This window comes from Pseudonaja textilis, chromosome 4 (genome assembly GCF_049901715.1).
Source record: "Pseudonaja textilis isolate UNSWEBS1 chromosome 4, rPseTex1.2, whole genome shotgun sequence".
NCBI lineage: Eukaryota > Metazoa > Chordata > Lepidosauria > Squamata > Elapidae > Pseudonaja > Pseudonaja textilis.
In genome coordinates, this window is record NC_141993.1 from 5,055,649 (window position 1) to 5,082,337 (window position 26,689).

The 26,689-nt window shown below is 43.9% G+C and overlaps 3 protein-coding genes across 3 annotated transcripts in view; 2 read left to right on the top strand and 1 right to left on the bottom strand.

Moving 5' to 3' along the window:
- The window catches only part of DYDC1 (DPY30 domain containing 1), a 6,120-nt gene extending 5,440 nt beyond the window's left edge, over positions 1 to 680 (top strand). Inside the window, exon 6 of the mRNA XM_087932185.1 lies at positions 523 to 680. Within this exon, the coding sequence (XP_087788311.1) occupies positions 523 to 564 (42 nt within the window). The 3' untranslated portion in view covers positions 565 to 680. The remainder of the gene's footprint in view (positions 1 to 522) is intronic.
- LOC113445410 (uncharacterized) overlaps positions 1 to 12,218 on the bottom strand; it is a 24,359-nt gene extending 12,141 nt beyond the window's left edge. The window contains exon 1 of the mRNA XM_087932182.1: positions 12,165 to 12,218. The gene's annotated coding sequence lies outside the window, so the exon portion shown is untranslated. The remainder of the gene's footprint in view (positions 1 to 12,164) is intronic.
- MAT1A (methionine adenosyltransferase 1A) overlaps positions 10,672 to 26,689 on the top strand; it is a 19,788-nt gene continuing 3,770 nt past the window's right edge. Inside the window, exons 1-6 of the mRNA XM_026714569.2 lie at positions 10,672 to 10,994; positions 21,249 to 21,326; positions 22,055 to 22,177; positions 23,220 to 23,332; positions 24,981 to 25,124; positions 25,997 to 26,215. Of these exons, the coding sequence (XP_026570354.1) occupies positions 10,898 to 10,994; positions 21,249 to 21,326; positions 22,055 to 22,177; positions 23,220 to 23,332; positions 24,981 to 25,124; positions 25,997 to 26,215 (774 nt within the window). The 5' untranslated portion in view covers positions 10,672 to 10,897. The remainder of the gene's footprint in view (positions 10,995 to 21,248; positions 21,327 to 22,054; positions 22,178 to 23,219; positions 23,333 to 24,980; positions 25,125 to 25,996; positions 26,216 to 26,689) is intronic.

Genomic DNA, 26,689 nt, shown 5'->3' on the forward strand with positions numbered 1-26,689 from the left:
CCAGTGGAACAACTTGCCTCTAGAAGTTGTGGGTGCTCCATCAATGGATTTTGATCACGTGACCATGGGAGGAAGCTGCAGGGATGGTCATAAGTGTGAAAAATAGTCGTGTCCCCTTTTTTCAGTGATGTTGTGACTTCATTTCACGAACTGATCTAAGTCGAGGACTACCTGTGTTTCATTCAAACTTTAAGAACCAAAACATGAAGAAAGCTACTGGCAGCCATAATTTCTCTCTGCAATTCTCTCTCATACTTCTCTAAGGCTGTACATTTTTTTCACTGTTGCATTCTCTTCGTGGTTGTTTCTTTTTATTCCCCCACCCCCATCCCCCCCGTGGATGCCTTAATTTGTACTTTTAAAAAAATGCAAGCTGCATTTTGTTTCTTTTTATTGTGGTGGCATCAAAAGATGTTACAGAAATAAATAAATAATCAGGGTGCCTTTACAAATTCCAATAATCCTACAAAATCGCCTCAGTCTTTCTCTTTCCCCCTTTTTTCTCTCTCTCTTTTTTTTTAGCATGCCTTCACTACTGTTGTCGACTCGGAGGAAGAACAATAAACCTGCTCCTGTCTATTCCAGAACCATCATGATTTTCTGAAAACGAGGATGAAACCCATCCAAGAGACTTAGAATGAGTTAATACAGTTAAGTGAATTGAAAAAGATTATAAAAAAAACCCCTTAAATTGCAGCCTAACATGCTTCATGCTTTTTTTTTTTTATTGGAAGATATAATGACAAGGATGGTAATTATAAAATCTTAAGAGTCAATCTCAAATCTAAGTGGAGTTTCTTAGAGTCACTTTCAACTTTAAGAGGTGAATTAATATGTCCGTGTAATTGTGGGGTCTGTGGGCTTGGTTGTTTTCTTGCAGACGTTTCATTACCCAACTAGTTAAGCGCCAGAAGGGAGGGTGTGTGTGGAGTGGAGGAAAAATGAAAGGGGGAGAGGAGGAGGAGGAGGAAGATGACTGTGGGGTCCCTGGTACTCTCTAAGCTCAATTGTTTTGTTGCAGATGTTTCATGACCCAATAGATAACATCATCAGTGCTACAAGGGAGTGGGGTTTGTAAAATGGGGGAGAGGAGGAGGAGGAAGTGGAGGAGGAGGTGGTGGTGGAGGAGGAAGAGGAGGAGGAGGAAGAAGAAGAGGGCTCCCTGGTGCTCTCTGAGCTTGATTGTTTTCTTGCAGGCATTTCATGACCCAACTAGGTAACATCATCAGTGCTAAACTTGAACTCCCGGACACAATTTATGAACAGTAGACCACAAGCTGTCCAAAGAACTGGTTGTTCTGTCAAAATGGTCCTGCTCTTGGAAAGTCTCTCACCCACCTCATTTATTCCAGATCCACTTTCCTGTAACGTCAAATTTTCCACTCTTAGGACTCCCTTATCCCTAAGCAGTGAAACAGAATGTTCAAAACAGGGAATGGCAAAATTAGAGCTGGCGTACAGATACTGGAGGAAAAGTAATGTTGATGAATTTGCTGCCACTGTTTTGACATTTCCATGCACCCGGAGGGCGTGTTTTGGAGAAGGCTGCCCTGACATCATCCAGGTATAATTAGGAGGATGTTTGGGGCGCTGGTATCAAAATGCAAATATTATATATATTTCGGTTCTCCTTCCTTCCCTCCGACTAATTCTAGCAGGTTCATCTAGCTGAACCTGAGACGTCCTGCACGCACGACCACTGTAAAGAATGCATGGATAGTTATATATCTCTCACAGCTGTTGCCATCTGACCAGATCTGAGCAGGGTGAAAACTGATAGGGAGCCCAGAATGAAGCTGGATTCAATGAAGGTGTTTAACCAGCCAGGCTGATACCGAGGATCAGAATCCATGCAGTGCTATAAATAAGGCAGGAGAGGCAGCTGCCTGGGGGTCTCCAAACGCAGGGAGTTTCCCTTGCTACTCATGCCAGCCTCAAGTCTTGGACAATCCTGATCACATTCAGTAAAAACCTATCTTAGTTATTGCTGATAATGATCACAGTGATCAGAGGTATCACACAGCTATCCTAAGCAGGAGCCAGCAGCTGCCCAAAAAACCCAATGCCGTCCTAGGCTGCATCAGCAGAGGGAGAGAATCAAGATCACGTGAAGGGTTAATATCACTTTGTAAGGCCTTGGAAATAAGGCCATGCTTGGAATACAGCGTCCAGTTTTGGTTGCCACGATACCAAAAAGATGTTCAGGCTATAGAAAGAGTGCCGAGAAGAGCAGTGGCGGCTTCCCAGAGTTTTCCCTACTGGTTCAGAGAGCGCGCAAAGCTCAAAGGCCACCCTCTCTATCAATGCTGATGAGCTGTGTTATGATATGTACAGAATAACCCTTGAGGAACATGGAAACGTTTATGAGAGTAGTTATGAATAATTATCCAGCTACACACAGCTACACTGAACTGAGTTAAAGTTTACTTTAAGAACTAGCACAGTCCAATAAATGGTCCAGGTCATATACGTTTTACAGTCCAAAGAATATCCAATTACAAAGTCTTCTTACCAGTTTTCTTTGTCATTTACAGTAAACAAAGATATCAATGTATAAGCACAGCAGAGAACCTTAGATAGCAACAGAATGTCAGAGATAGAGCATGTCAGAGAGAGCAAACCATGATCTCTAGCTCCCTCTTATGGCAATCTGCAATACAATCAACCAATCGGAACACACAAATCAATACAGTGCAAATCAATACAGTGATTTTGTCTTAAAGCTACAAACATACATTGCTGGTTTATATATTGCCAATGCAACTAATTGGTGGATAGATTCCTAACAAGCTGGGCTGTTTTTTAACTCAGCTGAGACAGGGCAATCCGCTCTGCTTCACAAACCAGCTGAGCTAAATAAAACAAAAGAATATAGGAGAGGTAATGGTGGGGCAGGGGTGGGGCCAGCCAGAGGTGGTTATTTGCCAGTTCTCCAAACTACTCAAAATTTTCACTACCAGCACACGAGAACTGGTCCAAACTGGCCAAATTCCACCTCTGGAGAAGAGCCGCAAAGATGATTAGGGGGCTGGAGGTGAAAATATATGAAGAGCAGTCACAGCAATGGAGTCTATCTTGTCTCATGAGAAGAGAAAGGCTAAGGGTGACATGACAGCAGTGCTCCAATATTTGAAGGGCTGCCTCAAAGAGGATGGAGTCAAGCTGCTCTCCAAAGCACCTGAAGGCAGGACAAGAAACAATGGATGGAGACTAACTAAGGAGAAATGTCCTGACAGTGAGAACAATTAATCAATGGAACAACTTGCCCTCAGCAGTTGTGGATGCTCAACTACTGGAGGGGTTGAAGAAGAAATTAGACACCATTTATCCAGGATGGAATAGGGTCTTCTGCTTGAGCAGGAGCATGGAGAAGAAGACTTCAGGGTCCCTTGTCATCTATGGAGATTCTCAGTCCTCCAGGTCATGGTTGTCTCAAAGGTGCTTTTTCAAGAGGCAAACGGATTTCCTGGTTTTTCTTTGAAGATGTTTCGCTTCTAAGCCAAGAAGCTTCTTAGCTCCCTTCAGAGGAACTTCTTGGATGAGGAGGGAAATGCCTTCAAAGAAAAACCAGAAAGTCCAGTTGCCTCTTGAAAAAAAAAGCACCTACAAGGTGCCTTCCAATTCTGTTATTCTGTTACTCTCTTCGAGCCGGGCTGCAATGCTGTGGAATCACCACTGGACAGCAGCAAAGTGCTTCAGCAATCTTCGAGTGCTTTGATGCCATCTAGTGGACACCTGAACTTTTGCAATCCAGAAATAGTATGGAAAAGAAGAGGAGGTGACCCCAATCTTAAAGGGAGTGACAGAGAAGGGGAGAGAGTCTTGTGAAAGATCAGACCTGCTGCTGGAGGAGAAAAGCAATCCACTGTCTGACTTAAGTTTTTACAGCCCCTTCTCAATTGTTACGGCCCAGAGGGAACTCCACGCTTGAGCAATTTCATCAACGGATGTGGGTGGGAGTGGGTGGGCAGGGGGCAGGATGAAAACTTTGACTTGGGACTAACCCAAAGATCTCCAGTTATGCCCCTGAGTCCACATCTAAAAGTAAAAGATTTATTTTTCAGAATTGTTTTTAAAAAAGCAGAAAAGCATCTACACCACAGATTTTCCAGATCATCAGCTGCTCACTTTTTTAATAATGGCCTTAAGAAATAGGTTACCAAGGCATGATAAGATGAGCCTGACTGACGCCAGAGGGAATTGAGGGAGTCCTCAAAATCCATGGAGATTCTCAGTTATCCAGCTCATGGTGCTTTCCCTCACCCCACACCAAAAGGCAACTGGACCTTATTTTTGTCCTTGAAGATGTTTTGATTCTCAACCAAGAAGCTTCTTCAGATCTGAAGTCAGAACTGAAGAAGCTTCTTGGATGAGAAGCGAAATGACTTCAAGCAAAGTCCAGTTGCCTTTGGGGGCGGGGGGGAAAGGCACCTTTGGGGCAGGTAGTTCTCAACTTATAGCAGCACGCATAGTGACCGTTGAAATTTACGACGACAGCAGTGATGGGATGCTGCCAGTTCACACCGGTTCTAGTTATCCGGTTGCGCCGCTCAGCAATTGGCCCCGCCCATCTGCCCCACCCTTTCCTGTCCTATATTTCCTTTGTTTCCAGCTCAGCTGAAAGGCGCAGCAGAGGGGATTGCCACACCTCAGCTGTTTTACTCACCAGCACTGACGGTAAGGTCAGTTTCCATGCTTAAAATTGCCAGTTTTCAAACGCTCCGTGCGCCCCCAGAACCAGTACTAAAATATTTTGAATTCCACCCCTGAACAGCACCGAAAAAAGGGACTTAGGACCTGTTTTTCACACAACTGTTTCGGCATCCCTGGGTGGGCACAATCAAAATTCAATGCTTGGAAAGGGGTTCATATTATGATGGTTGCAGTGTCCCGTGGTTGCCTGATCCCCAGACAAGCCAAATCCACAGGGAAGCCAGATTCACTGAACAACCGTCTTCCTAACTTAACAATCGTGGCGAGAAAGGACATAAAAGGAAGGGGGGGGGGGAAAACCCCACTCAAGTTTCGCTTAGCAAACAGAAACTTTGGGCTCAACTGTGTCATAACTTGAAGATTACCTGTTATGACCTGCTCCTTTGATCTGAGGGTTTGGACCAGATCAAACTGGATCTGGTTCTTCGTCTGAGTTTAGAAAGCTGCTCTTTGCTTAACGGATTGCTATGAAGGGCTCTCCGATTGGCTGAGAGCCACTCAGGTGGGTGGGAGTTTCCGTAAGAGGAGACAGGGGTCAACCAATGGCAGAGATGATCAGTGAGCATTGCCGATTGTCCCCACTGATTCCAGGTTCGTTTGGGGTCAGAAGAGGACAACGCTGCTCGTGTCCTTCAAGGGAGAGGAAAGCTTTAACAAACAATGTTCTTTGGCACACACAGGAAGGGCCCTTCTGGGATGCCCATGCCATTTTTCCAGCTTGAAAGAGTTAAGCATTTTAACTTTCCCCCATTTTCCCACTGGGGACGATTGGGTGAGTGCAAACGCCTCAAAAAGTGGCTAAAAGAAGCAGAAAGCATGCTCTGGGGAAGCCTGCATGTGTCTCTGCAGCCAAAAAAAAAAAAAAAGAATAACAGAATCGGAAGGGACCTCAGAGGTCTTCTAGTCCAACCCTCTGCTCAGGCAGGAAAGCCTAGACCATTCCAGACAAACGGTTCTCCAATCTCTTCTTAAAAACCTCCACTGTTGGAGCCCCCGAAGGCCAGGCAAAGAATAATGGATGGAAACTGAACAAGGAGAGGTTTAACCCAGAAATAAGGAAAAATTTTCTGACGGGGAGAACCATCAACCCATGGAACTGAAGTTGTCTCCAGAAGTTGTGGGAACTTCATCCCTGGAGGCTTTCAAGAAGAGACTGGACTGACCTCTGTCAGAAATGGTGTAGGGTCTCCTGCTTAGACTAGATGACCTCCAAGGTCCCTTCCAAGTCAGTTAATCTGTTAAAGTATGTGTTAAAGCCCCGTCTCTTCCTCTCATGAACAAACCAGGATTGCTTCTCCCAAACCAATAATGAGAAGAGAGAACCCAGCAGCCATTCCTGCCTTCATAAGCAATTGCGAATAATGCTGGCATCAGCCCTTCAGAAGGAAAACCAGACTAGGAAGCTAAAATTATGAACTCTGATGCTGGTTTTGTTAATTTGGTCTGGGGAGAACCTCAGTCCTCCAGGTCATAGTTGTCTCAAAGATGTTTCCCCCTCCCCGCCAGAGGCAATAGGACTTCCTTGATTTTCCCCTTGAAGTCATTTCCCTTCTCATCCAAGCAGCTTCTTCAGTTCTTTTTGGATGAGAAGACAAATATTTTCAAGGAAAAACCAAGGAAGCCCAGTTGCTTCTTGGGGAAAAAAAAAAAGCACCTTTGGCACATCCTGTATGACTGAGAGTCTCAGACACAGAGAAGTTCCTTCCTAAGTAAAATGCCACAATGGCTCAGCATCTCCTTGGACCATAAATGTCCAACTGGAATGCAGCAGGTTTGACTGATGGAGGAAGAAACAGCTGGGGTGAAAAGTGAAACGAGTCCAGTAGCAAAGCACGGAAATAAATCTGATGTCAAACAATTCTTGGACTTGAAACCTCGCCTCCCAGGAATGTTTGGTGAGAAGCTGACCAACCATTTCTTTCCATTCCTTCCCACCTCCCCAGCAGTGTTTCATTCCCGAGTAATTGGCTGGATCGGGACACACCTCTTTGGTTCATGATTATCTCACTTCCACGTTGTTTTTGCCACCACCAGGAGCAAAAAGAGAGAGAGAGAGAGAGAAAGAGCTGAGTCAAAGAGGAAGGAAGGCAGTGGGGTGGATTTATTTATTCAGTTGAGAACTGCAAACTGCCCGTGATTGGGGGGTGGGTGCAGGGAATGATTGTTTTTTGGAGAGGGGTCATTGGCTAAGCACATGGCAACGCTTGGGACATCTGCAACACATTTGATTAGAGATATTGGATCCACACCGAGGACATTCCTGGGTTGCTTAGATCAGCAGGAGAGCCGATCTGGAAAAAAAAAATGACTGCTTGCCAAAGCTTAGCTACTTAATGCATGAGAGAAACCCTTCTCCAGTGTGACCCCCCTCTTAAGAAGGGGCTTTGGGCTTCCACTCACCCAGGATTGGAGAAAATTGCAAGGATGCATCTCTACCGCCAATCTTTTTTTTTTAACCCGTTAAACCACAGGCAGTCCTCAACTTACAACAGGTGGTTTAGCTGTGCTTTATATATTGGACTGTAATGTTGTTGACTTGATTGCTAATATGGGAAGAAAGGCAATCCATGGATTAACCTAATAAAGCCAATAACGTTTGGACTTTCCTTAGGTCCAATCACTGGAGGCCACACAAATTCTTCTGGCCCGAATTCCCCCCCACCACTCCAAAAAAAGAATCTTTTAATGTAGGAACAAAAAGAAGGAAAGCTTCAACCAAATGCAAGCTTTTTAATTTTTTTTTTAAGAGAAAGTCACCAAGAAAAGTAAACCAGATCTTAAAGAGGAAGAAACGTAGGTTAAATTAATACCACCAACTATAAGTTCTTTCCTAGAGTTCAGTTTGAAATCTATGTTCAATCCTTGCAGATGTTTGAAGGTTCCCCCCAATGCATTTTGGAGGCATGGAGAATTAACCCAGGACAGTCTTGCAAGCAGCTGTGTGGTCCTGGCCCACGCTTCTGAGAGAAGCCCTTCATTCCGTGCTGAGGTTCATTCCACAGAATGTCTTTCCAATGCTTTGCAGAGTTGTATTAATTTGTCTAGCTCCAACCACAGGTCTGGCAGCTGTTGAGACCTTCCTGTTTATTTGTTTACCCCAGCCATTGAGAAGGTTTCACAGCCCGTTTCTGGAAAGAAAACAATCTTCCTTTGAAATAGGAACAGAGTTGCAAATCCACCCAAAGCTAACGGTGACCCATAGAACATAAAATATTAGAGTTGGAAGGGACCTCGGAGGTCTTCTAGTCCAACCCCCTGCTCAGGCAGGAGACCCTAGACCATTTCAGACAAATGGATGTCCAGTCTCTGTGGACAGGGATGAAGCACCCATAACTTCTGAAGGCAAGACCTTCCACTGGTTAATTGTTCTAACTGTCAGGAAATTTCTGCTTAGTTCCAGGTTGCCTCGCTCCTTGATTAGTTTCCACCCATTGCTTCTTGTCCTGCCTTCAGGTGCTTTGGAGAATAATTTGACCCCCTCTTCTTTGTGGCAGCCCCTCAAAAATTGGAAGACTTGTCCTCTATCATCCTTCTTTTCTCTAGAGTGGTCATACCCAAATCCTGCAACCATTTTTCATATATTTTAGTCTCCAGGCCTTTAATCATCTTAGTTGTTCTTCTCTGCACTTTTTTCCAAAGTCTCAACATCTTTTTTTTTCTATTCTTGTGACCAGAATTGATGCAGTATTCAAGGTCCGGCCTTACTAAGGCTTTACAAAACGGTATCAGTACTTCATGTAATCTTGATTCTATGCCTCTGTTCATACAACCCAGGATCATATTAGTTTTTTGGGGGGCTGCTGCCCCACACAGCTGGCTCATCCTTAAGTGGTTGTTCACTAGGACAATTTCCCCCAATCTTTTGGGCACCAGGGACTGGTTTCATGGAGAGAAGTTTTTCCGTGGTCCGGAGGATATGAAAGACATATTGTGAGGCTTTCAACATGAATTAAATAACATGCTGAATGGACATGAAACCATTTCAGGTTTTTCCAGCTCTGCTTCTTTTTGGAAAGGGAGGCACATTCCAGGCTCATCTTGCCCCATCTCCTGTGAGGCCAAGATATTAGATTGATTTCATTCTTTTCTTGATGATGATAAGTATCTGGGAAAAGTTATAAGGGCCTCGATTGGCCAGAGAAAATGTTACAAGGTAGGGTTGAATTTCTGCGGAATGCAGTCAAACCTTTAAAGCAGGAGCTTGTCATTTTTTCTCTGGACCTTGGGTCACTTTGGAGAAGAAGCTGTGACCAGAGCATACATTTAATTAGACACCCCTGTATTTGTCTTTCCAAAGTGCAAAGAGGCCCCTTAGCACCTAGAAATGCTAGAATCTCCATTCGATTGAATTTCACTTACAGCCCCAAAGCCATCCCAAAGTTTACATATGTACTGGCGTTAGTTAAAAACCGTTCTTCCTTCCCATCATCTCTTAGGTGAGCTTTCGGTGATGGTAAAAAGTCAGAATAAAAGTTATATGTCAACAGAAGAGAATATTTGTAGCTCAGGGTTGAACCATGGCATCCTTGGTGCTCTCTGAGTTTGGGGGTTTCCTTGCAGATGTTTCATTATTCAACTAGGGAGCATCATCTAGAAGGGATGGTGCTAGAAGGGAGTGGGGTTTGTGGATTGGAGGAAGGAGAAGAGCAGGGCATGGAGGAGGAGGAGAAGAAGGGGAAAGAAGGAGGAGGAGAATCAGAATAGAGCTGGAAGGGGCCTTGGAGGTCTTCTAGGCCAGCCCCCTGCTCAAGCAGGAGACCCTATACCATTCCAGACAGGTGGCTGTCCAAGTCTCTTCTTAAAAACCTCCAGTGATGATGGAGGAGGAGGAGGTGGTGGACTGTGGGGTCCTTGGTGCTCTCTAAACTTGGTTGTTTCCTTGCAGACATTTCAGGGCCCAACTAGGTAACATCATCAATGCTAGAAGGGAGTTGTATAAATCGTTAATAACACCATTTGGCTCATCTGAATTCTTTTTATTTATTTTTATTTATTTGTCAAGCGATTATAAGAATAGGTATAAGAATAAACAAAGTTATGTATCCATGAAATGGATACATACAAGAAAAATAAAAAGAAACAACGGAACAGGGACGGTAGGCACGTTGGCGCGCTTATGCACGCATTTTTGCCTGCATTTCCCAATTTCTCAAAATTTATGAATGCATTCGTTGGTAGCTTGGTTGGTTCCCCTCCCTTTGCGCTTGGCAAAAAAGGAGTTTTCCCTCGGGAGGAAAACTAATCCAGACACGATTCGAATCGCGTTCTTCTACTGCATCTACTCAACCCTCGGAGTTAAGACCAGCGGTGCTCACGTTCTAACCTTTCTCAAAGTGTGTGTGTGTGAGAGAAAGAGAGAGAGAAATACACGACTCCCTAACTTCAGGGCCATCCACTCTTGCGTCCCTAAAACCCGGACATCCTACACACCCAGATCCTTTGAACTTTGCGCTGCCCCCCCGGGGCCGTCCGTGACTTTGCAGCTCACTGCCCCCTCCTCCCCAATTGCATCAGCCGGGCGCCTTAGGCGAAACAGAACCGAGCCACCCGCTCCATTTAATCCGGCTCCTTATACAAAACCTGGCGGACCTGAGGGTGGCGAGAGAGAGCAGGACTCCTTCCTCGCTTTCCGTCCTCCTTCAAGGAGGGGAGGGGTATGTGTGTGTGTGTGTGTATGTGAGAGAGAGAGGAGCGACGGGGTGGACGGGCCCTTTTCGGAACCGCGGCGAGAGCTCGGGTGCATCCTTGCTCCTTTGCCAGGAAATTTTGGGCGGAAATTTTGGTGCCAGGAGAGCGCTCGGCTGCTGCTTGCTTGCTTTCTCTCTCTCTCTCTTCTCCCCCCCACGCGTGGCCAGTTTCCCCTCCACCCTGCCAGGGAATGGGCTCTTCCGTGCTCCTCACATGATGAGCGAGGCATTTTCGCTTTTCCATATATAGAGGCCAGGCAGCGTGACAGCTCCCGCGAGGGCGAGCAAGGGAAGGTGGCTAACGACGCGCTTTTACGCAGCCAGCTGGGAATTTGGAACGGCTCCGCGCGCCTGGACTAGGGACAGCCCCGCTCGCCCCGCTCTGCCTTTAGAAAGAGGGGGACATCGACTACCTCACCGAGATCTTCTTCCCTCCGGGAACCAGCCGCCTTCTCCCCCTGCCTCCTGCCCCAAAGAAATTCGTCCGAAAATCCATCATGAACGGGACTTTAGATTGCCTGCAGGACCACACGCTGAATGAAGAGCAAGGGGCGTTCATGTTCACGTCGGAATCCGTCGGAGAAGGACATCCAGGTAAGGCTTGGACACGGGAGTCCGGGGGATGTCAGAAGGCGAGGTTGGTCGTGCGACCAAGGCAGGAAAGTTGAATCCTTTAAGAAGGTTTTAAACAACAACGGAGTGTTTTTGTCCGTCGTCCCCCCCCCGCCCCCCGCCAAAAGAGATCGGACAACCGTTTGTCCGAAATGTTATAGGGTTTCCTGCTGGAGCATGGGATCCGACTGGAAGACCTCCAAGGCCCCTTCCAACCCTGTTATGATCTTCTCCCATCAGCCACAGGAATTATTTCTTGCCTTTAGTGTTTGACAGATGGGCCTTGGAAGCCCTGGTGGAAGCCTGGTAGGGCGCCTTCAGACCTGAAGAAGATGGACATGAGCCAAGAACAACTACACCTTCTACTAGGCAGGTTTATCTGGGAGAGCAAGGCCTGGAGAAAACAGTGGGGCTAAGTTCAGCATAGAGAATTCAGTACTCCGTCTCCAGTACTGTGCATTCGTTTGGTTGATTTCCATGGTGCTCGTTCTCAGGCAGATCATGTGTAGAAAGAACATCCTGCCCAAGTCAACACCTTAATAAGGATTGGCTCTGTTTAACCCCAACAACCATGAAAGAAATCTATTTTTTTTTCACATTAGATTACAGACTAACAGAGTTGGAAGGGGCCTTGTAGGTCATCTAGTCCAACCCCCCCTTCCTAAGCAGAAGACCCTACACCCTTTCTGTCCGGTGATGTTTGGGAGGGGTTTCCTAGAAGAGAACAAGCTGTGCTTTCTGCTTCTTTACCATATCTGATCCTTTTTCGTGAAGGATCCCTTGAGGATGTCCACCTTGAAGAAAGAAAAAAGAAAGAAAGAAAGAAAGAAAGAAAGAAAGAAAGAAAGAAAGAAAGAAAGAGCGAAAGAGAGAGAAAGAAAGAAAGAAAAAGAGACAGGAAGGAAAGGAAAGAGAAAGGCAAACACCTTCTCTTGAACTTGGGCCCCTGGGTTTCTCCCACATGGAACTTCTGTCACAAAACAGCCATTGCCCAAAGCGACCGCACTACATTATTACTCCCAATTCCACCTCTTCCTTTTAATTGCCCATTGGTGTGAGACAGGAAATAAAGGGATCAGTGGCCTCACCTCACTTTTTTTTTTCCCTCCTGAATTGTCAAAGCCAACCCAACTCGAAGGTTGGTTTACTTACTAGTAGTACTACGACAAGATTCCTTGAGCAGACTGCAGAAGGCAGTGTGCCAAACTCCGTGTCCTGATACTTCCATCCAGGTTTATTTTCTCTGCTGGGCAGACATGGCCATGGCAAGGTGCATGCGGACAGCGGGTGGAAATAACTCAATGTTCTTCTGCAGAAGGGCAGGCCGTGCTGGAGCTCTTATACTTAGATACAGGTTGAGGACTGCAAGCTGGCGACATAATGTAGGGATTTTCTTTTGAGTACGTGAATACCCGCTATTCTGGAATAAGAATAGAATAGAATAGAATAGAATAGAATAGAATAGAATAGAATAGAATAGAATAGAATAGAATAATAGAATAGAAAATAGAAAACAGAATACAATAGAAAATAGAATAGTAGTAGTAGTAGTAGTACTTTATTGTCACTGAACTTTGTACAATGGAATTAAATGCAGGGTATATTATACATAAGAAAACTATAAAAAAATAAAATAAAAACATACATCCCTCACATTATATATGTGTCTAGAATATAAAATAGAATAGAGTAGAACAGAATGTAAGATAGAATAGAATATAGAATATAAAATTAGAATAGAATGGAATGGAACCGAATCGAATGAAACAGAAGAGAACAGAATAAAACTGGAATAGAATAGGAATAAGATATAATAACAGACTTGAAACGACATCAATGACTTTACTGAGTGAAACTCTCTGGGATGTTTTCTACCCTCCAAATTTAACTTTTTGCTTCCCTCCCCCACACAAAATGGGACCCTTTGAAACAGCACAAGGGGTTAGACAACCACAATTTGTATCTTCAGAGCCTTATCTGTGGTTGTCCATGGCTGATCCTAAAGGCCTATTTTCTTTGCAGCTTGGCTGCTTCTCATTTCTACATTCTTTCATTAAAAGAATTTAAGGCGTAAATACGGAAATGTTTGTGGATGTAGATATTTCTTGCTCTTGATTTAAAGCTTCAGATGTTAATCTCTATCTAATGAACAGGGTAAAATGGGCCTTTTTGTGGTTCTGCTTGGATGCCTGGTGATGTAATGTTAGTTTTCTTCCAGGTTCCATGCTGTCCGCTTCAGGGTATGTTCAACCCGCAACAGCCTCTCATTTGTGCAACTCATCACATGATTAAAGTTATTCATTTCTAGATTTCAAAAACAGCCTCTCAGACCCTTTGAAGATAAAGGAGGAGCCAAACTCTCCGTCATCGTAAATGCACCAACCTCTTTAAACAAGACGCATGAAACAGTGACAGAGATCATAGTGCATGTTGTGCCCATTTAAAGAAGGCCATTCAAACCACAATAATAATGGGGAGGGAAGCTGGTGAACTCTGTTATGGTGGCACTTCTTTCAAGCCGATCTTGCTCCAAGTGCCTTGCGCACATTTTAATGATGCTCAATTATAAGAGCAGTGCAAAATTATTTTTTAATCAATTCTGTTCACCGAGAGGTAGAACGCTCCTTTCTAGTGAAGGAGGAGTAGAGTAAATTCTACATTTAAGAGTGGATTTTCCCAATCCATAATTCTGGAAGGACAAGGCAAATGTCTGCATTGTTTTGGGTAACTATTGTAGGAAAAGGTTCAACCAGTTGTTGTTTGAACTTCCTTAACTGGGATGAACTATTTTGTGGATTAGTCGGACCAAAACTGTCCACCACATCGGATGTGACGGAAATGAATGGTACAGTTCACAAAATATCATTTTAAAACTCAGGACAGACTCCCTGAGATACTTATATGATAGGCGATGTTGGGTTTGGTGGTTTTTTTGAGACCCAAGGTCAAAACTAAGCAGGTACAGACCAAATTAGAATATCATGAGAATATAGAATACAACAAGACAAAAATGGGAAATGTGAGTTGTAGTGCCACTTTAGGCACAAAACCAACTGGGTGGCTTGGGCCAGCCACTGTCTCTCAGCCCTAAGAAGGAGGTAATGGCAAACCATTTCTGAAAAAAAAACTTTGCCAATGAAATTGTGTTAACAGAGGGATACAATCAAGATCAAGTACTAATACCACTCTATAAAGCCTTAGTAAGACCACACCTAGAGTACTGCATCCAGTTTTGTTCACCACATTATAAAAAAGATGTTGAGACTCTAGAAAAAGTACAGAGAAGAGCAACCAGGATGATTAGGGGACTAGAGGCTAAAACATACAATGAACGGTAGTAGGAACTGGCTAGTGTTGTGAAGAGAAGGACCAGGGGAGACATGGTAGAGGTCTTCCAATATTTGAGGGGCTGCCACAGGGAGTAAAGGGTCAAGCTATTTTCTAAAGCACATGTAGGCCAGACAAGGAATAATGGATGGAAACTGAACAAGGAGAGATTTAACCTGGAAATAAGGAGAAACTTTCTGACAGTGAGAACAATCAACCAATGGAACAGTTTGCCCTTGGAAGTTGTGGGAGCGCCATCCCTTGAGACTTTCAAGAAGAGATTGGACTGCCATGTTGTCAGAAATGGTGAAGGGTCTCTCGCTTGGGTGGAGGGTTGGACTAGATGACTTAAAAGGTCCCTTCCAACTCTGATTATCTGTTAAATCTGAAATTGCAGGCATTTGTCAAGACTGTCTCCAGGAATCAAAAACAGAGAAGGAGGGAGGGATGGAGAGAAGGAAGGAAGGAAAGAAAGAGAAAGGAAGGAAGAAAGAAAGAAAGAAAAAGAAAGAAAGAAAGAAAGAAAATATAGTGGCATGTTTCTTGCTTGCCTACTTTTCTGATACAGAAGCTGTTTGAAGTTCTATTGAGAAAGCCTTAATTGCAATATGATAGTGGTATTTTAAAAAACTATTTTAAGGGAAATGTGACCCACTGATTCTTGCTCTATTTTAAAAGGCTGTTTGCGGGCTTGTCCCAGTTCATCATCCTTTAAGATCTAAAACTGGCAAAGCAAAGCAAGAATCAACACAGTTCAGACCAGCCAGACGGGTACAGTGCGAAGAAAGACATTTTGCAATTATGACAATTGTTAGCAATTTTTTTTTCCCTTTTGGCCAGCTCATTGGTTAGCTCCATTGAGTTGAAAAAGACTTAAAAGACACCAGGGAGTGTAAGAGTTGAGACCTTTGGGGGAGTGGCTTCATATTCCCAGAATAAGTTTTGGGAGGAAAGTCACCTCTGTTTTTACAAGCCTTCAAGCCAACTCCAAGACTCTTTTGAATAACTTTCTTTAATCTTGGGGGCTTCTGGTTAGAGTAGACCCATCCTTGTTCAGATACAGTGGTTTCCCATTGATGGATCTGCTGCTTTCACTAGAAGGCTAAGCAGTTAAAAGCAGCTTGAAAGGGATTTTAAAGAAAAATATCTCCACACTGACCTAATGATAAATGTGTTCAATAATGTATAATCATGAACCTTTGGTCTACTGATAGTAGGCCAAACGCTTGGAGGCTATCATGTTGGCCAAGAGTACAATGTGTGAGTTCTCTTTCAGTGTTGCCCAAGAGGGATAAGGTTGTGCACCCATCTTCCTTCCAACAAGGCAGTTGAATTTTGCTTCAACATGGAGTAGAACAGCATTTTCTGCCATTTCTTAAGTCAGCTGCTTTATAGATGGGACATAAAACATGTGGTTACCCCAACATCATCTCTTCCATCATCTGTTGACTTTGCTAGATCTGCTAGGAACTAAGGCAGGGGTCGTCTCCAAACTTGGCAACTTTAAGACTTGTGGACTTCAATTCCCAGAATTCTGGGAGTTAAAGTCCACAAGTCTTAAAATTGCCAAGTTTGGAGACCTCTGAACTAAGGTCTCAACCATAAGGTCTAATGGGTCCACCTCACTTTTTTTAAAAAAAAAATATTATACATTTTCATTTATTATACATCATGTTTCCTTTTCTGCAACACCAGTGTACTGTTGTATCAAATCTCATTTAAGTTTATATACTGTAGTTTTATACACTCTGATTGTAACCATTTTTTCTCATACAATGTAATTTCTTTTGAATATACATATTATTTTATATCATAATTATAACCATTATTCTCATAGTTATACAATGTAGTCTTCACCTCCTGTCACTCTGTAGACTATAATTTGTAGTCAAATACAATCCATTAGTAATATTAGTTATAGCATATGTACTTATCTATATCTATCCATCTAATTATCTATCTATCTATCTATCTATCTATCTATCTATCTATCTATCTATATTTTCTTAATCTTTTTCCATCGTAGAGTTACTAATCTCTGCATCTGTTTTCTAACCATTTGTACAGTAGATCCCATGTTAAATGATACTCTCTTCTTTATCCTTAATTTCCATCATTAACCTGTCCATTTCGGCATGTTCTAATATTTTTTAATTTTTAACCTTTTCGTCTGTGAGTATACTTTCATTTTTCCGACACTGGGCTCACTCCTGAGTAGACATGCATAGGATTGCATAGGAACCTCTTGGTTAGGTTCTGATCCATGCTTTTCAAAATGCATCCAAATTTCAATCATTAGAAAAATTAGGGTTAATAGTTTATATAATGACCAACGTTTCTTCATTTGTGTGAAAGATGATATCTCCTTTGAGCCAAGCTCAACTCCTAAGTTCATGGACATATTCAAGTGGTCTTCTTGGCCAAGATAGAAATTTGGTTTCTGTCATGGTTTGTTCAGCTTCCCAGTAGCCTATAGCTGAGTACTGATCAGATGTGATCTAGGTTACCTTGTTTAACCTAGATTGGCAAAGCTAAACTCTCTTGGTATTTATATTTATTGCAAGTGAATTTTAAGAAACGCAGTGTCAACCTTCAAAGCTGTGGTCATGAATCCTTTTTTTTTTTTTGGCTTTTGGTTATAGGTTGACCCACATATCTTAGGGTTTAACGTCAGAGAAGAGTGCACAATGAGTTTGACAAACGCATCAATTAGAGCAAATAGTTTTCCCTCAGTGAGTCCTTAACACCATCCTACTTGGTTTGGGGACAATGGAATAGGGACACTGTAAAATCTGTTGGCATAAAGTCAGGTTAAACATGACCTCTTCCACCAAGTTTTCACAGAAATGTCAATAGTTTCCCCCTTGTGTAATCTGGTTGCTGGAATTTCATTTGGTCTTTCCCGTAGGGACAAAACAAATGTGCTTTGTTGGCACCAATGTATTGGCATAAGTAAACGCTCTCTCATAGGACATGAGATGGATAAACTGTTCTTTCTGAGTTTCTTTCCATGATATTTCTCATTTTAAAAAATCTGTGTTCCAAGCCACCAAGAGAATAAACTTTGGTTGTTGGTGTTGTTAGTTGTGAAGTCATGTCAGGGGTTGACGAACATTGATACTGATACATGTATGAAAAAGACAACAATAGTGGATATTTCTTAGCTCAGGGTTAAACTGTGGGGTCCTCGGTGCTCTCTGAGTTTGATGGATTCCATGCAGATGTTTCGTTGCCAAAATAGATACCCACATCCGATGCATTGGTTACCTAGTTTGGGAATAAAATGTTTGCAAGAAAACTGCCGAGTTCAGAGAGCACCAAAAAGCCCACGATGACAATCATGCGAGATGGAAGGAGGAAAAACACTGACATTGCATGAGGTGGAGAAATGGAGTACCGAAAGCCACAGAAATGTACCTATAAGAACCATATAATCTGGTCAGAGATAGGCCAGTGGTGGAGGTTTTGCCCATAAAGTCATCAGGAGTTGGCCATCACTGGACAGGATATAATAACAGCAGAATAATACAAAAGGAATAATAACCACAGAAGATACGGGGACACTTGTCCCATAGAATCTCCAGGAATCATACACAGTTGAATAGATAGCTGCCTCCTTCTCCTCATCACCAATCACCAACATCAATCATCATCACCATCATCAGTGGTGGGATTCAAATTTTTTTTACTACTGGCTCTGTGGGTGTGTGGCTTGGTGGACTTGGTGGGTGTGGCAGGGGAAGGATATACTGCAAAATCCCCATTCCCTCCCCACCCCACTAACCTGTTTTCCAGCTCCGTTCTCCTGTGTAGGGCAACCAAAGGAGACCCAGCTGATCAGATGGGACTCAATGGGAGGCAGAGAAGAGATGGGGTTGGCGGGGCCAGTCAGAGGTGGGATTTGCTGCTTCTCTGAACTACTCAAATTTTCCGCTACCGGTTCTCCAGAACTAGTCAGAACCTGCTGAATACCACCTATCATCATCACCATCATCTAATCGTTCTTCCCAACTCCAGGACAAAGCACACTTTTGAAAACCAGGATCGTCCTAGCTTCTTCTTGAAAGGCTCACACTCCCTTGAGGGCCATGACAGAACGTTCTCCACAATTTAGGGACCTATCAACATGGAAAAACTAATGCAAGCACATTTTTACTCTTGTTTGCTCCATTGATGCGTGAACCACCTTGGAGCATCCTTATCAGTGTCTATGCTGGCTTGAAGGTTTGGGAGTTGAAATCCATGCTTCTGTAAGGCTCCAGGGAGAGGAGCATGATAACCCGATGCCTATGAACTGCAGTAATCCCGATAACCTAATTCATTAACTAACTAGACCTATTTAAGGTTGTTTTCCTGGTGTTGTGGAGTGCCAGTTTATCAGTGAATAGGGGGCACCGCCTTCCAGTCTGGGGCTGATCATCCCCAAAACCAAGCAGGATTGAGCTTGGATGGAGACCACCAGAGAATCTCAGGTCAGCAGGCTGGACTAGGAAGCTGAAGAAGCAACCCCAAAGAAAGCAACGGCAAGAAGATGCGTCTATATTGCTGCCAAGAAAAGTAGCATGAGGATGTTCCATGAAGTCACCAGCAGCTGAGCTGAGTTCAAGGAGACTATCTTTTTTTTTTTTTTTTTTGGCAATGGGTGAGCTCCAACAACAGCAGCCAGGTTGGCAATTATCAGAATCCGATAACTTTTATCTCAATGATGAAAGCTTCAGCTGTTGCATTCTTGCACAACAATATCCTGTTCGAAGTACAAAATGAGACCAGTTATTCTCTTATCTCTTGGCAAGGCTCTTTCTCCTACTCATGAAGATCAGTGCTCTAACTAACGGAACAACAAAAGTTGAAGGGGACCTTGGAGGTCTTCCAGTCCAACCACCTGCTTAGGCAGGAAGCCCTATTCCATTCCAGGCAAGTGTCAGTCCAGCCTCTTCTTAAAAACCTCCAGTGATAGAGCACCCACAACTTCTGGTGGCAAGTTGTTCCACCGGTTAATTGTCCTCATCATTAGGAAGTTTCCCCTTAATTCCAGGTTTGCATCTCTCTCCTTGAAGAGAGTTTCCACACATTGCTTTCAGGTGCTTGCCTTCAGGTGCTTTGAAGAATAGGTTGACCCCCTCTTCTTTGTGGCAGCCCCTGAGATATTGGAAGACTACTATCATTTTTAAAATAATTGTTATCTTTGAATGGTTTACATCCCACTTTACAATGTAGCTTCTGTATGATCAACGTTTACAGACCAAACAATTGCAGGGGTTCACAGTGCCCTAGACCAGATCCTCAAAGTATATATTCACAGTGAGTGTGTGCCAATTAAGGAGAGATTGAATATAGACAAACATTTCCTTTTCCTTTTCCTTTTCCTTTTCCTTTCCTTTTCCTTTCCTTTCCTTTCCTTTCCTTTCCTTTTCCTTTTCCTTTTCCTTTTCCTTTTCCCTTTCCTTTTCCTTTTCCTTTTCCTTTCCTTTCCTTTCCTTTTCCCTTTCCCTTTCCTTTCCTTTCCTTTCCTTTCCCTTCCCTTCCTTTCCTTTCCTCTTCTCCCCTCCCCTCCCCTATCAATTTACTTCCCTTTCCTTCTTTATTGATTTTCTTCCTTTCCTTTTCCTTTCCTTTTCCTTTCCTTTTCCTTTCCTTTTCCTTTCCTTTTCCTTTCCTTTTCCTTTCCTTTTCCTTTTCCTTCCCTTTATCAGCCTTGTTTTCTAGGGATTAAGGGAATTTGAGTCCAATTGAACTGGAGGAGTTCAATTGGATTCCTCCCTCTCTCCCTCCTTCTCCTCCCCTCTTCCCTCTCTCTTTTCCTTTTCCCCATCAAAACGTCATCAAGTAAAAAGATAACAAGGTTTAGTAGCCCTGTAGAAAACAGCACATGCAATCTATGCTCCAAGCCTTGGGCAGGCCCCATTACTTCCATCTGTTGGCTAAATGCCGGAATACTGTGGATCACTTGTTAGCAAGAGCAATGGCAGGAGTCACCAGTACACAAAATCAAAACCCCTTAGCACACCAGTCAAGTTTTAATCCTTTGAAATGGCATCAGATAAACCCAAATGCTTTGTTTTGGCATCCACAGAAGGACAAATCACTCATCTGAACCATCCTGTGGGGAGCAGCAGGTTCAAGAGTGGTATATTTGAAAACTATGCCAGGGGCTTGTTTTGACACAGATGTTTTTTCCTCTTCGATCCTAACACCAGGTGTGAATGGAATAGGTTGAGGTTAGGTTCCACCATTATTTATTTATTTATTTATTTTATTTTATTTGTCAATTGTTTACAAGATAATAAGTATAAGTGTATACATAGTTATGAATACATAAAATGGGTACATATAAGAAAAATAAAAGAAACAATAGGACAGTAGGCACGTTGGTGCGCTTATGCACGCCCCCTAGAGACCTCTCAGAAAAGGGGTGAGGTCAATAGTAGACAGTCTAAGGTTAAAGTTTTTGGGTTTGGGGGAAGAAACCACAGAGTCAGGTAGAGTATTGGATTGGATTGACCACTCTGTTGCTGAAGTCGTATTTCCTGCAATCAAGCTTTGTGCGGTTAACCTTGAGTTTGTATCTGTTGTGTGCTCTTGTGTTGTTATGGTTGAAGCTGAAGTATTCATTGACAGGTAGGACATTGCAATGTATGATTTTATATACCATGCTTAAATCAGACCGAAGACGGCGTAATTCAAGGTTTTCTAGTTCTAGAATTTCAAGTCTCATTACTTTCTGACTGGCAGAATTAAGTTCAGATACTGATTTCCCTTGACTCTGAGCTGTTGACTATTAAAAAAAAAAAAATCAGATGCAGAATGGATGAACGGATTGCTTTTTTTGTGGGTTAGTGGGACAAAAAGAGTCCCGATTTTCTGTGGTAGCTATTTTCATTTCAGATACGCAACTCTGCTCTCTTTCAGACAAAATATGTGACCAGATCAGCGATGCCGTCCTTGATGCCCACTTGAAGCAAGATCCAGATGCCAAAGTTGCTTGCGGTAAGAGGTGGCTTCTTCTCTTTCTTATCAAGACAAACATTCCACTTTTAATGGCCATCAGAACATCTGAAGGTAGTGCTACAAGTTGGGAGGTACCCTTAGCAGACGTGGCAAGTGCGGAGTTACTATTTCCAAATCATATCCTGGATTTCATCCAGTTGGAGAATGTTTGAGATTGGCCAACATGCTCTCTCACTGTAACACAACCTAATTTTAGTATTGGAGGCAGAGACAAGAGACAAATGGGTGGGACAAGCGGGGTGGGTATCAGCAGAGTGGTGAAGATGCTTGCCTCTCACTCAGAAGGTTGAGAGTTCAAACCTAGGTATTGGCAGATGTTCCTCTCCTAGGGCTCAAAGAAAAATACAATGTGTGTGAGCGAGACCAGGATGATGATGTACAGAGCGAATCTAATGCTTATGTGAGTTACACAAAGGGGTCTTAGAATGTGTGACAACATAATTTCACTGATAAACAGATGGCGGTTCTCACTTTTGCTTCCAAGACACTCACAGTTTCGTACCAAAGGTTTCGCTTTTCACCAAGAAGCTTCTTCAGTTCAGTCCTGAAATGTTTTCAAAGAAAAAAAGTCGTGTTGGAAAAGCACCTTTGGGATAAAAATGACCAGGTTGATGGATAATTCCTTCCATAGACTCAGTCATGTGGTTTATTACTGAGTATTTAAGACATTCTCCAGCTGTATCCAACTTCTTTTCTTTCACCTTTAGAGACCGTCTGTAAAACAGGAATGGTGCTCCTCTGTGGCGAGATTACCTCCAGAGCCATTGTGGACTATCAGCAGATTGTGCGAGACACAATTATGAACATAGGCTACGACGATTCAGCTAAAGGTTGGTGCAACGCTAAAAGAGCTGGGCTACAGGAGCCCATCTTGACGAAGGAAAGGAAATCTGACTCTTATCTTGGTTTACTTAGCTAGGATACCAAAGAGACTGATTGCTCAACTTTGGTTGAGCAATGCTCGGGTTTTACTAGCAAGAATTTCTTTGCATAGGGAAATGAAAGCTATTTATAAGCCGGTTGGAAGGTTATCTCAAGGTTGGATCATCCCTCGCACACAAATCGCTTCTTCCAGCGACCTTGCTATTTGTTCTTCACTTGACATTTTCTAACCTGCTTGACTTGACCAGCTGGCCTCAGGATTTCTAGCAAATACTCATGTTTCTTCAAAAATAAGACCAGGTCTTGTTTTCTTTTGGGGCCCCAAATAAGCACGAGGCTTATTTTTGGAGGGTGTGTTGTTTCTCCCCCATCTACAGGAGGCCCACTTCTTCTGCTTGCTGGCAGCAGGGCAGGAGGCCACCTGGTGCACTGGTGCCGCCACGATGAGGCAGGGAGGTGGAGCTGCCCCACACGCCCTGCACCGGCTTACCTGAGGATCCTGCAACCAGACCATCCATGCCTCGACATCTGCCTCACCTCGTGGCAGCAGCTCCAGTGTGTTGCTTGGCCTCCTGCTCCGTTGAGGCTGCGAGCAAACAGAAGTGTGCTGGCGCCTGTGCTGGTGCTGCCACACAAGGCAGGTATCAGGATGGGGGTGGCTGTGGGGGCGCTGAGGTAAGCTGGTGTGGGGCGCATGGGGCAGTTCCACCAGCACCCCTGCCTCACTTGGTGGCCATGGCACCATGAGCAACCAGAAGGAATGGGTGGCCAGGGGCTGCATAGGCTTTTAAATTAGCTTTATTTTGGGGGTAGGGCTTATATTAGGCGCACATGGTAGATCTTATTTTCAGAATAGGTCTTATTTTCAGGAAACCAGGGTAGCTGTTTATAGATAGTCTTCCTAGGTAATGTCGGGATCCTCCTCAAAGCTCTACATTGTATAACCCGTTGAAATTGTTTCTGTACGAGTAATGGAATTCTACTCTGTAGGCTTTGACTACAAGACCTGTAACGTTCTTGTGGCTTTGGAGCAACAGTCGCCTGATATTGCCCAGGGCGTTCATCTACACAGGAATGAAGAAGATGTTGGTGCTGGAGATCAGGTAGGACCTGCACCCTCAACTGAAGACATACAGTAGATCCTTTCCTGGTTGTGGATTCAGAGGACAAATAAGCACCTTGGGTTTAGAATTTATACGACAGTTTGAGGGATAAACCTCAGGAATGTGGAAAGCAATTATTCCAGGGGTCAAACTGTCACCTTTTCTTTCTTCCCCCCACTTGGCAAATCAGAGGAAAGGGTCAGGCATGCAGAAATTGATGGCTTACATATTAACATTTGCCACCAATTTACCCTGAGTAGTGGGATTTTAGTCTGTGGTTTGCTTTTTTTTCCTCGAGGCCTTCCTGTAGTACTTCTCATCTGTCAACCAAAGATGTTTTACTGTAAAGATAAAGAATTCTTTGACCTACATTCGACTTGTGCTGACTTTATAAATACATTTAATAATATACATTTACTGACTTTATAAATCCATTTAATAAATAAGTAGAGAGGCCTGCATACTTTACTTAGGGTAGGATAGGTCTACTATTGCTGCTCCCTTGGGCATGTTTACTTTTTACTTCCCAGTTCAACCTACAGCCTTGGATCTCCAAGTGTCACCCCCAAGTAGATTCTGATCCTGCTTAGCTTTTTCCAAGGCCCACTTCAACAGAATAGATGAACAGAGTTGGAAGGGACCTTAGAGGTCTTCTAGTCTAACCTGGCTCAATCAGGAGACCCAATTCCATTCTGGACAAAGGGCTGTCTAATCTCTGCTTAAAAACTTCCAGGGATGGAGCCCCTACAACTTCTGAAGGCTTCCACTGGTCAACTTCCCTTGATTGTTCTCTTCATTATTTAGTTTTAGGTTGCTTCTCTCCTTGATTAGTTTCCATCCATTGATTTTTTGTCTCGCCTTCAGGTACTTTGGGAAGAAAATAGGTTGACTCTCTCTCTTTGTGTCAGCCCCTCAAATATTGGAAGACTGCTATCTTGTCACAACTAGTTCAGTGGTGGGGTTCAAAACCTTTTACTAACGGTTCTGTGGGCATGGCTTGGTGAGCGTGGCTTTGTGGACGTGGCAGGGGAAGGGTACTGTAAAATCTCCACTTTCTCCCCCACCCCACTAACCTGCTTTCCAGCTCCGTTCTCCTGTGCAGGGCAACAAAAGGAGACCCAGCCAATCATCTGGGACTCAAAGGGAGGCAGAGAAGAGATGGGGTTGGCGGGGCCACTCAGAGGTGGGATTGGCTGGTTCTCCGAACTACTCAAAATTTCCGCTACTGGTTCTGCAAAACCAGCCAGAACCAGCTGAATCCCACCTCTGCCCTAGTCCTTCTTTTCAGTAGACCTACCCCATGATCAGTGAGATCACAGCAAAATGCTGCTATCTCATGGATCATCCATCCAAACCTCTGAAGATTTCAAACCACCTTGAGGGAAAGTGGCTGTATCAAAAACTGCCCAGGAGGGTTTTTTTTTCTTCAATGCAAAGTACCATTTTGGGAAAGGAAGAAAGAATGAAAGAGTGGCTAGATACTGCAGGGTGTTAACGAACGGGAAAGACAAATATGATACTAGAATGCCAACAAAAAAATATCTTATGGACCATCAGTTGAGGTTCCTTTGCAATTTATTTTCCTTTTTGTTTTCCTTTAATAAACTAGCAAAGTACTAAAGAATAGTCCCACCTTCCTTCCATGCAGGGCCTGATGTTTGGCTACGCAACCGATGAAACGGAAGAATGCATGCCTCTAACCATTATCCTTGCTCACAAGCTGAACGCCAAAATGGCCGAGCTGAGACGGAATGGAGTCCTCCCTTGGCTTCGACCGGACTCCAAAACCCAGGTAAGTTTGGATCAAGCCCAACACATCATTTGCTTAGAGGCTTAGAGCCAATCTGTGTGGCAAAACTGGATCATTTGTGATAAGGTTGAGGAAAACAGAAGAGAAGGCAAGGCATACTAGAGTTGGATCAGCTGAGAGGAGAAAGAAGAGAAAAGCGCCGGATCAGCCCTCCTACTTGCCTCTGCACTTTTCTCTTCTTTATCCTCTCAGCTGATTGGCGCAGCAGACCTCAGCTGGTGTGGGGAAAGCTGCGTGCATGCATTTAGTGTTGTCAACTCAAAAATATTTCTCTGGTCTGTTGACAGCAGAAAGGGAGTGGGGAAAGTAGGACATTCCTTAAATGCTTCAGATAATTTCTAGGCAGCCAAAGCTGTTGGCGCGCAAGATTATTACTGGAGAGCAAGATAGATTACTCTTGGCTATGGAGGTGTCCCATTGGAGAATATACATCCAGGGAGTGGGGGAAGGTCAGGGTCAAGGGGGAAATGAATGATGTGTCTCAGAGTCAGCTGTACCCAGGTAGCACCGGCATGTTCACTTCTAATAAATCTTCTTTAAACTCTGAGAGATGCGGCTAGAGACTCGTGACTTAAATGGGGGTGGATGCCGGAGCCCTGACACACGTGCGTTAAGTGCGCATGCATTAGGTTTGTGTGTGTGTGTGTGTGTGCACATGTCACCGAACCAGTAGTGGAACAGGTAAGATCCCGCTGCTGCCACAGAGGAATGTTTATTTGAACCGGAAGAGTGGAGGAAACATCTGACGATACCGGAGATCCTCTGTCCCTTTCGACATTTTGCAAACAACCAAAGGTTTCTCACATCCCTTCCTCTTTCCAGCTCAGTGGTCTAAATCGTCCTTTGTTCCGCAGATCACCGTTCAATACATCCAGGAAGACGGGGCGGTCATCCCCATGCGGGTTCATACTATTGTCATCTCCGTGCAGCACGATGAAGGCATCTCCCTGGACTCCATGCGCAAGGCCTTGCAGGAGCACGTGATCAAGGCCGTGGTGCCAGCCCACTACTTGGACGACAACACTGTGTACCACCTTCAACCCAGTGGCCGTTTTGTCATCGGGGGCCCACAGGTGCGCCTTTCGCCTCACGCCCATCCCGAACCATCAAAATCACCTTTTCACCTTGGGCCCAATACAGGCAGTCCTTCAACGGACGACCTCAAGGGAGCCCAACATTTCTCCTGCTAAGTGAAACGTTTGTTAAGTAAATTTTGCCCCATTTCACCACGGTGTGAAGTGAATCACTGCAGTTGCTACTAGCAATAGCCCTTAGACTTATACACCACTTTACAGTGCTTTTACAGACCTCTCTGAGCAGTTTACAGAATCAGCCTGTTTTCCCCAACAATCTGGGTCCTTATTTTATCACCCTCAGAAAGTTGGAAGACTGAGTCAACCATGAGCCAGTCAGGATCGAACTCCAGACTGTGGACAGAGTTAGCTTGCAATACTGCATTCTAATCATTGGGGAAGGAAGGAAGGAAGGAAGGAAGGAAGGAAGGAAGGAAGGAAGGAAGGAAGGAAGATAACAAAAGCACTTAGACT